We start from the raw sequence: 10,253 nt of genomic DNA, 5'->3' as shown, positions 1-10,253 counted from the left end.
CAGCACCACCCTCTACTGAAATTAGAACAAGGAAGACAGTTACACTGACCTGCCTCCATGTTCCCTGCTTTGGTGCCTGATAATGATGAGGGAGGCCCTTGGAATAGGGGCTCAGAACTCTGAGAGCCCAACTCTGCCCAGCGCCCATGCTCCCACATGCTCCAAGCCACCTCCCCCAATAAAGGGTTCCTCTAGCTTGTCCTCAATGACCCAGGAGGGAGCTGAGGACCAAGCACCCAGATTATCAGGTGCGCCCCTTCCCTCCCAGCAGCCCCCAGCCTTCGGGGCTGGAGCAGCTGAGCAAGTAGGGGCCCCTCCCTCTCGTTGCCTGACACCCAATCAGAGAGAAACTGATCCTGGCAGGGCAGGGTGCCCGGGGCAGGGCAGGGTGCCCGGGGCCGGGCCCAGAATAGTGCGGCCCAGTCACAGTGTCGCACACTTGCTCTCCGTTGGTCCGGGGCTGGCCACATGGAGCCAGAGCTGGAGCACGCACTGCACAGGGTATGGGGGTCCCAGGGGAGCTGGCGCCGGAGCAGCTGAGGCCAGAAGATTGAGAGCACGTGCTGTGAATGTGTGTCTGTGCGTATGTGTCTTTTGGTGTGTGTTTGGTCTGGATTTTCTCGTGAATATGGGCATGTGCATGTCTGGGCATATGTACCATGAGTGTGTGTGGTTCTGTGTGCCTGGGAGCGTTTGGATGTGTGTCTTTCTGTGTGTGTTTGTGTATGGCCGTGTGACTGAGCATGTGTATTGGTGTGCATGGGTATGTGGGCGTGTGTGCAGGGAGAAGGGGTCTGGGAATGTAAGGCACTTTCCCCACTCCTTCAGAAAGTCTTCTCCCCACAGACCCCTTCCTGGAGCAGCCTTGGGGGTTCTGAGCATCAAGGTAAGGAGACTGCCCCCTCCCTGGGGCCTAACCTCTTCCCCCACTTCCTTGTCCCCCACTTTTCTGGGACCACATTCCCTCCCAGCCTGGCTTTTATCTTCCTCCTTTTGGTTCTTCTTCCTTATTGTTCTTCCTCCTTTCCCCAGGTGTGTTTCCCTCACCTCCTCCTTCCTCGTTTCAGAAGTGACTTTCCCACTTGCTGTGTGATTTGCGGCAAATTGCTTAACCTCTCTGAATTTCTGGTCCCTCACTAGCGAAACAGGGATGATAATAATGCCTGCCTTATCAGGGTGCTGTAAGTTTTAAATGAGAAATATGTTGGAGAAAAGCCCATTGGAAGCTTGCAAATCCTAAAGATTATGAATAACATTTGAATTGATTTTTCTGTATTATTCCCTATTAATCAAACAAGCCCCATTCCCCTTCCAGAGATGAGCTTCCTAGAGCAAGAAGACCGCAGCTCATGGCCATCACCAGCTGTGACCAGCAGCTCAGAAAGAATCCACGGGAAATGGAGGGCCAAGGCCTCGAGATGGACAAGGCAGGAGGTGGTGGAGGAAGGGGAGCCACCGGGTCAGGGGCAAGGTGAGGCCAAGGCCAGTTCTGGGAAGATGGGAGCCAGAGCAGTGGGAAGTCCCAGAGGAGCCTGGATCTGGGCTCTCACTCGGGTCCCTCCATAAAACACAGAGTTGGACCCAACCCTCATCTTGTGGCCTCAGTCTCCCTACGTGGTAGAGAACAACTGCACTGCAGTGCCGGGGGCCAGCATGGCCAACTCAGAAAGATGGGACAGAGCCACTGTCTGGGGTGACTCTCAGGTCAGCCTCTCACCTGCAAAATAGGGCCACAGCATCCAGGCTTCCAAAGGCTGCTGTGAGATGAACGGCGACAGCAGATGAGAACGTGCTTTGGAAGATGGAGTTACTGTCCTCTTCCCCTCCTCCCCCAAACAGGTCCCCGGTCCAGGCCAGCTGCTGAGTCCACCGGGCTGGAGGCCACATTCCCCAAGGCCACACCCTTGGCTCAAGCTGATCCTGCCGGGGTAGGCACTCCACCAACAGGGTGGGACTGCCTCCCCTCTGACTGTATAGCCTCAGCTACAGGCTCCAGCACAGATGATGTGGAGCTGGCCACGGAGTTCCCAGCCACAGAGGCCTGGCAGTGTGAGCTAGAAGGCCTGGTTGAAGAGAGGCCTGCCCCATGCCCGTCCCCGCAAGCCCTGTTTCCCAAGCTGGGCTGGGATGACGAACTGCAGAAACCCGGCGCCCAGATCTACATGCGCTTCATGCAGGAGCACACCTGCTATGATGCCATGGCAACTAGCTCCAAGCTGCTCATCTTCGACACCACGCTGGAGGTGAGGCCATGGCTCTGCCCAACCTGCACTCGCTCTGCATCCACACAATGCTGCAGCTACCGCTCCCACCCTGCAGGATGCCCTGCCAAGCCAGGTGCCCCTGCAAGCCCCCTGAAAGGACCCCTTCTTAGCACTATGGAGGCCATTTGGGGGAGGGAGAGCTTCTACTCTCTGTGAGCACACGTAATTTTCATCGCAGCTCTGCCACTTAGTATCTGTAGGACTTTGAGTTACTTTACCTTTCTCGTCTCTAAAATGGGGATCAAAATGCCTGCTGCACCCTACATAGTTCAGAGGATTCTTGGACTACCCAGTATAAAGCATGAGCAAAGTATGTGTAAGACATTGCAAAGGCCTGGCACAGTAGCTCACATCTATAATACCATCAATTTGGGAGGTCAAGGCGGGCAAATCACAAGGTTAGGAGTTCAAGACCAGTCTGGCCAACATGGTGAAACCCCATCTCTACTAAAAAAAGAAAATACAAAAAAATTAACCGGGCGTGGTTGCAGGTGCCCATAATCCCAGCTACTCAGGAGGCTGAGGCAGGAGGAGAATCGCTTGAACCTGGGAGGCGGAGGTTGCAAGTGAGCCGAGATCGTGCCATCGCACTCCAGCCCGGATGACAGTGCGAGAGTCAATTAAAAAAAAAAAAAAAAAGACATTGCAGAGTCACTTAGAACAAAGAATAGGGGACTGTTTTGGCAACAGAAAAAAATAGTGAGCTCTGGCACCTTCTCTTCCATTAGGCTAAGCTATAAACATCTATAATCTTATTCTTATCATTGTTGTGCCATGCAGCCTTTCCCAAAACATGGTGTATGTATTGTCCATAGCACATGTTTTGATTCTAGTGGTTCTCGAACAAATATGCCTATTTCAGTAGCTTTGTGTTTGTTTTAGGGTGTGTTAAAAAATATAACCAGCATGTGCAGATAGTACTGTTTAGGACAAGGCACAAAATGAGTCAATATAAAATTTGTCTACAAAACAGTATGTAGATATGCAAATGTTATGGAAATAACTATGCCTCCGGTACTTAGGCTATCAAAAACTAGACTGTGTCTGTACACACATGCCCTCCAAATGGAAACATGAAGTTAGAATTTTTCACTCCCTGGTGTGCCAGGTGAGGGGCTCAGTGTCTCAGGCCACAGCCTTATCTATGTACCACATGTCCGCAGCAATGATCATGTCTAGCGTGTACTGTGTCAGGAGAAAGACAGGCCAGCGGGTGTAGAGGAGGGTCCAGGAGAAGGCCCCATGGAAGAACCCTGGGTGAGACAGGGAGGGAACAGCAGGCAGATGGGAGGTGCCCACTGAGGGGCAGAGAGGAGGGTGAGGGTCTCTCAGGACCCACCCTTGACTGTTCTCCCTGGCCCCTCAGATCAAGAAGGCCTTCTTTGCTCTGGTGGCCAACGGTGTGCGGGCAGCCCCTCTATGGGACAGCAAGAAGCAGAGCTTTGTGGGTGAGGAGAGGCTGGGGAGGTGAAGGGAGATGGAGAAGGGGAGGTGGGGACCTCGTACGGTTGTTCTGGGGCCAATCTCTGATGTAGCACAAGCTTGGCTTCAGGCCAAGCCCAGCCAGGGTCCAGGGTGGGGGAAAGTCCATCCCGAGTCTGCGTGGCCAGCTGGGAGACCCTGGGGCTCAATTTCTCCATCTGTGGAGCCACTGTGACCAGCTGACACCTTCCAGCTCTGCTACTGCATGGCTCCATGCCGTAGGTGCTAGGGAGCAAATGCGAGGAGGCAGGAGAGAAAGAGCCCCACTTCTCAGGCCTGGGGGGCTGTCCCACTGTCCTCTTCCCACAGTCCCCACTGTGTCTCAGTGCAAGCAAACTGGCAGGGTGGGGAGGGGATCTGATCTTCAACCTGCTTCCCACCCAAAGGCCCCAAGCTGACCTCCTCCCCGCCCCTCCCCTGCAGGGATGCTGACCATCACTGACTTCATCCTGGTGCTGCATCGCTACTACAGGTCCCCCCTGGTGAGGAGTGGGCTGGGAATCTTATGAGCACCCAGAGGGGCGGGGGCGGAGGGAAGTCCTCCTGGAGCCTGGTACCCTAGAAGCCCATGTCTGTCTGACTTCTGGAGTCCTGTTGATATCTCTAGGTCCAGATCTATGAGATTGAACAACATAAGATTGAGACCTGGAGGGGTGAGTGGGGAGAGGAACCCGGAAAGGGGCTGTTGGTGAGGGTGGGCCAGGGCCTAAGGCGGAGGATGGGCAGGGGGGATGTCCTGGAGCGAACAGGGGAGGGACAATAGGAGCCCCGGGTGCCTGAAGGAAGGGAAGCTGCCTGGGATTGCAAGGCAAGGCAGGTGACCAGCTCCCCTGGCCTGACTCTGGCTCTTTCTGCAGAGATCTACCTGCAAGGCTGCTTCAAGCCTCTGGTCTCCATCTCTCCTAATGACAGGTGGGTGTCCCCGCTCATTCACCTGCGCCTCCTCCTCCCACAGTCCCCTTCCCCAGTCCCACTCAGCTCTGAACTCACCTCTTCATCCTAGGCGACACACGGACAAGGGAGCCTTGGTGCTCTGCCCTCCTTTTTAGGGGGCTGGGATGGCGGGTGTCTCTCCCCAGGCTGCCTCGAGGCTCACTGCTCCCATCTCTGCAGCCTGTTTGAAGCTGTCTACACCCTCATCAAGAACCGGATCCATCGCCTGCCTGTTCTGGACCCGGTGTCAGGCAACATACTCCACATCCTCACGCACAAACGCCTACTCAAGTTCCTGCACATCTTTGTGAGCCTGGGCCCAGGTGGGAGGAAGCGGGAGAAGGGTGATCAGAGGGCCTGAGGAGTCTTCAGCCCTAGGAATCAGAGGGAGGAGCTGGGAGCCCTCTTGAAGCTGCTGGATCCCTGATCTCCACCGGGTCCCCTTCCTAAACCAGGGTTCCCTGCTGCCCCGGCCCTCCTTCCTCTACCGCACTATCCAAGATTTGGGCATCGGCACATTCCGAGACTTGGCTGTGGTGCTGGAGACAGCACCCATCCTGACTGCACTGGACATCTTTGTGGACCGGCGTGTGTCTGCACTGCCTGTGGTCAACGAATGTGGTACCCAGCACAAGATGAGAGGCTTGGGCTGGGCTGGGGCCTGGGAGAACCTGGCAGGGGAGAATATGGGAAGGGCAGGGGTTCCCATGCCATCCCTGTGGGGGGTACAGGATGGACTATGGATTAGAAGTCTCCATCTGCTCTGAGACTTGGGCCGGTTGCTTAGCCTCTCTGTGCCTCAGTTTCCTCCTTTGTGAAATGGGATTCTTCACAACACTCATCTTTCTGACTTCACAGGAGGATTTAAAAGGTTATATGCACGAAAATGAGCATAGTGACAGGAAGCAGCAGATTTTAGTTTTAGTTCATCTTAAAATGGAGCCAGGCACGTGGTGCACGGCTGTAATGCCAGCACTTTGAAAGAGGCCAGAGCGAGAAGGTAGCTTGAGGCCAGAAGTTTGAGTTTACATACAGTGACACTTCAGGCTGGGCAACAGAGCAAGACCCTGTCTCTAAAATAATAACGAAATAATAAAATTTAAAAAGTAAAATGTGCCATGGGACCTCGGGCCCCTAGCCAGACCTCAGTTTCCTACACTGAAAAAGGGCTAGAGGGAAGACAAGATTATTTCTTTGGTTGAATGATGGCTATGAAATATTTCAAAGCTAAAATCACCATAATTAAGATAGATATCAAGAACTGTTTTCAATTTATTTTTGATTATATAAAACTTCAAAGGTATGAAAATGGTACAAAGAAATTGCATAATGAACCACCTATATCCATTGCCTAGATTAACTACTGTTACTGTATTGCCATAAACAGTTCATCTCTTCTCCGAAGTAATTCAAAGTAAATTACAGACATCATGTCATCTCACCCCTAAACATTTTAGTCTGCACCTCTTAAAACAAGTGTATTTTTGGCCAGGGGCGGTGGCTCACGCCTGTAATCCCAGCACTTTGGGAGGCCAAGGTGGGCGGATCACAAGGTCAAGAGATCGAGACTATCCTGGCCAATGTGGTGAAACCTTGTCTCTACTAAAACTACAAAAAAAATTAGCTGGGTGTGGTGGCGCACACCTCTAGACCCAGCTACCTGTGAGGCTGAGGCAGGAGAATCGCTTGAACCTGGGAAGCGGAGGTTGCAGTGAGCCAAGATCACGCCACTGCACTCCAGCCTGTTAACAGAGCAAGACTCCAAAAAAAAAAAAAAATGCATTTTATACCACCAAACAAAACCATGAATAATTCATATTATTGTCTGGTATCCAATCCTTATTCTCACTTCTCCATTTCCTCAAGAATGTTGGGCTTTTTTGTTGTTGTTTTGAGACGGAGTCTCGCTTTGTCACTCAGGCTGGAGTGCAGTGGCACCATCTCGGCTCACTGCAACCTCTGCCTCCCGGGATCAAGCGATTCTTGTGCCTCAGCCTCCTTAGTAGCTGCGATTACAGGCAACCCCCACCACGCCCAGCTAATTTTTGGGGGGTGGTATTTTTAGTAGAGATGAGGTTTCACCATATAGGACAGGCCGGTCTCCAACTCCTGACCTCAAGTGATCCACCTGTCTTGGCCTCCCAAAGTGCTGAGATTACAGGCATGAGCCACCACGACCGGCCAAGATTTCTTTTTTTTTTCTTTTTTTTTTTTGAGACAGAGTCTTGCTCTGTTGCCTGGGCTAGAGTACAATGGTGCAATCTTGGCTCACTGCATCCTCCACCTCCCGGATTCAAGCAATTCTCCTGCCTCAGCTTCCCGAATAGCTGGGTTTACAGGTGCATACCACCACACCTGGCTAATTTTTTGTATCTTTAGTAGAGATGGGGTTTCACTATGTTGGCCAGGCTGGTCTTGAACTCGTGACCTTGTGATCTGCCCACCTCGGCCTCCCAAGGGAATGTATTTTTTATAGTTGATGTGTTCAAAACAGGACCCAACTGAAGTCCATGGTTTACATTCGTGTCTTTTGTTCCTTAAATCTCTTTAAATCTAGAACAACCCCATTCCCCCTAAATTGTTATGACATGGGTGAGTTGAAAAGCCCGGGTCAGTTGTCCTATAGGATACCCCACATCCAGATTTGTCTGTTTGCTTTCTAGAGCTGGCCTTTACTTTGTTCTCTAGTCCTGTGTTTCCTGTAAACTGAAATTATATCTAAAGACTTGAAGAGATTTGGGCAATAAATTCAAGGCTAGACTATTTCGTAGGTGATGCCGTGTTACTCACACTGCATTTCCTCAGGATGTTTGACGTCAGGTTGTCTCACTCTCGGATGCTAAGTTTGATCCTTGGGTTCTGATAGTGGCACCCTGATGCAAATAGCCCTAGGCCCTCTACACAGCACCCCGGTTCTGATCGGAGGCTCTTCCCTGTCTTTCTCTCCCTGCCCCCACCCACCACTCTCTGCAGGTCAGGTCGTGGGACTCTATTCCCGCTTTGATGTGATCGTAAGTGTCCCTGGAAAGGTGGGATGCTGTAGGGAGACTAAGGGTGTGGGAATGGGTGGGGGGCCTCTGTCAACCAGGGGAACCTTGACAAGTATGCAGGGGTTGACATCTGTGGGGTAGGAGCCCAGGCAAGGGGGTGACTAGGAGCCATGCTTCTCTCTCTGCCTCAGCACCTGGCTGCCCAGCAAACCTACAACCACCTGGACATGAGTGTGGGAGAAGCTCTGAGGCAGAGGACACTATGTCTGGAGGGAGTCCTTTCCTGCCAGCCCCATGAGAGTTTGGGGGAAGTGATCGACAGAATTGCTCAGGAGCAGGTACCCTGTGCCCTCCATTCATGCCCACAACACATATAGCCCAGTCCTTCTCATGCACGGCTCCAGCCATCCCTGAACATCAGGGCACCTGGCCTATCCTTCCATTTCATGACCAACTCCTGGTGCCCACACTGGCCTGCACTTTGTCCTGTCCATGGGCCCCTTATGCCAGGGGTCACTGCCAGCTGATCGCCCAAGGCTGGTCACAGCCATCCCTAACGGGCTCCCAGGAAACACTCTCTCCCCAGGTGATGGTGGGTTGTTTCTCCTGATTCTTGGCACCAACCTCAGTAGCTGCTGTAGCCCCATGGCTCTGCCCCCTCACTGAACACTATGGACCCACAGGTACACCGGCTGGTGCTAGTGGACGAGACCCAGCATCTCTTGGGCGTGGTCTCCCTCTCCGACATCCTTCAGGCACTGGTGCTCAGCCCCGCTGGCATCGATGCCCTCGGGGCCTGAGAAGATCCGAGTCCTCAATCCCAATCCTCTTCCACACCTGGAGGACAATGAAGGGAGCCAGGGAACTCAGCCTTCATCTTCCCCCACCCCCATTTGCTGGTTCAGCTATGATTCAGGTAGGCTCTGCCCTGGGCCATGACACCAGCCTCTTAGTCTTCCTGATTTCCTGGATCTCAGATTGGGATGCCCTGAGGACGGGAGTGGCCAAGCTCAAAGCTGAGCAGCCGTGTGAAAACTACAAGTGTAAGGACTTGCACGTCCCCACTTTGTCCCATTTTCAGCTGACGTCACGGAGACTCTCCTAGGAGGGAGGGACAGAGCCCCGGCTAAAGGCTAAGGCAGCGATGTGACTTCAGACACTCTGGGAAGATTTCCTTGTTCCCTCACAATTCAATTCCCACCTGCTGGGAATTCCATTAGAAGGAAGCAAGTTACGTAAACCTTTGTTGGATGGAATTTCCATCCCCAGTAAGAACTAAAGCTTAAAGGAAGGAGCTTCTACCTCCATGCTCATCTCAGGAAATGTGACATGATCTCAGACTCTTTCTTGGTCACACGTTTGCTAGGGGCTTGCAGAGGATGGGCACAGATTCTGTCTACTCGCCATGGCTGGCAAGAGTCCCCTGTTGGAAAGGCAGCTGCCCCTCCTACATGGTCACCATCTTCCCTTTTCTTTTCCTCACAGGCTTCTTCAGCCTTCCCAGATTGCCCTTGCCCTGCCTGTGTTCCCAGAAACCCTCGGACATGCCCGGTGCACCATGGCATGATGAAATTAAGGAGAACAGCTGAGTCAAGTCTGGAGGTCCCTGAACCAGAGGCACTAGGATTACCCCAGGGCCATCTGTGCTCCATGCCCACTCATCCCCTTGCAGCCTAACTGGGTCGGACAGCCCCAGTGGGTTTAGTCAGGGCTTCTGGATTCCTCGGTTTCTGGGCTACCTATGGCTCCAGCCTTCAGCTCCCAGCTGTTGTTCCCAGCAATGTCGCCACTGCCCTCCTACTCTCCAGGCTTTATCATTTCAGAGCTGCTGAAATGCTGCTTTTCAGGGGCCACCACGGAGCAGCTGTTATTTATAGAACTGCCTGTTGGAGGTGGGGGTCCTCCCTCCATTCTTGTCCAGAAAACTCCTTAGCTCTCGCAGTGAGCAGTGTTCTGTGTCCCCAGAGATGGATGGCCTTGTATGTGGACCCCTATGAATGAGCAATTGAAAAAAACACAACAAAAGGAACAATCCACGAACTTAGATTTTATAGGTTTCTCTCAAAATGCTGCAGTCTTTGACTTGAACTTGTGGCAAGAGCCTTGTGCTTTCTGAATTCAAAGACAAAAAGGAAATTTGACAAAAATCGCAAGTGGCATTTCTTTTGCATGTAGTGCTATTCTACTGAAATTTCTTTCTTCTCTTTTCTTTACAAAATTGTAAAGAAAATATTAATTCATTGCTTATATAGTAGGTACAACTCGGCCTACAAACTCTAATCTGCAAGAAGCATAACTTTATTTTTCTAACACAGAATGTAATTTCTATTAGGAATCCCGTTTCACCAGGTTTTAGAAATTAATCTCAGTTAATTCAGAGTCTCCCCCGACCTTTTCCTGGGGTTAAGCTCGGTGGGGTTGCGGGGGGGTGGCTTTAAGTCGTGTAAGACTCTGGTCCTCAGCCATCATCATCTGTCCATTTCAGCACCTGCTTGGACATCCTATCTGGTCATCAGTTGGTCATGCATGGTCTGCCAGGGGCTCCTTCACGTCCACAAAGCCTCTTTGGGGGCCTGTGGCTTGG

At 52.2% G+C, this 10,253-nt stretch overlaps 1 protein-coding gene across 1 annotated transcript; it reads left to right on the top strand.

Moving 5' to 3' along the window:
* Positions 1–430: 430 nt before the first annotated feature.
* On the top strand, positions 431–10,253 carry PRKAG3 (protein kinase, AMP-activated, gamma 3 non-catalytic subunit). The gene is made up of 14 exons (XM_011964618.1): positions 431–501; positions 847–886; positions 1,316–1,471; positions 1,840–2,243; positions 3,631–3,712; positions 4,170–4,228; positions 4,354–4,399; positions 4,604–4,658; positions 4,860–4,986; positions 5,135–5,300; positions 7,653–7,690; positions 7,861–8,007; positions 8,353–8,585; positions 9,155–10,253. The coding sequence occupies exons 1-13, from the start codon at positions 469–471 to the stop codon at positions 8,467–8,469; spliced, it is 1,470 nt and encodes a 489-aa protein (XP_011820008.1). The 5' UTR covers positions 431–468; the 3' UTR covers positions 8,470–8,585; positions 9,155–10,253.

The sequence above is a fragment of the Mandrillus leucophaeus genome, unplaced genomic scaffold (assembly GCF_000951045.1).
Source record: "Mandrillus leucophaeus isolate KB7577 unplaced genomic scaffold, Mleu.le_1.0 Scaffold70, whole genome shotgun sequence".
NCBI classification, from domain to species: domain Eukaryota; kingdom Metazoa; phylum Chordata; class Mammalia; order Primates; family Cercopithecidae; genus Mandrillus; species Mandrillus leucophaeus.
Note: the sequence above shows the minus strand (reverse complement) of the source record. Positions and strands in the feature narration are given on the sequence as shown.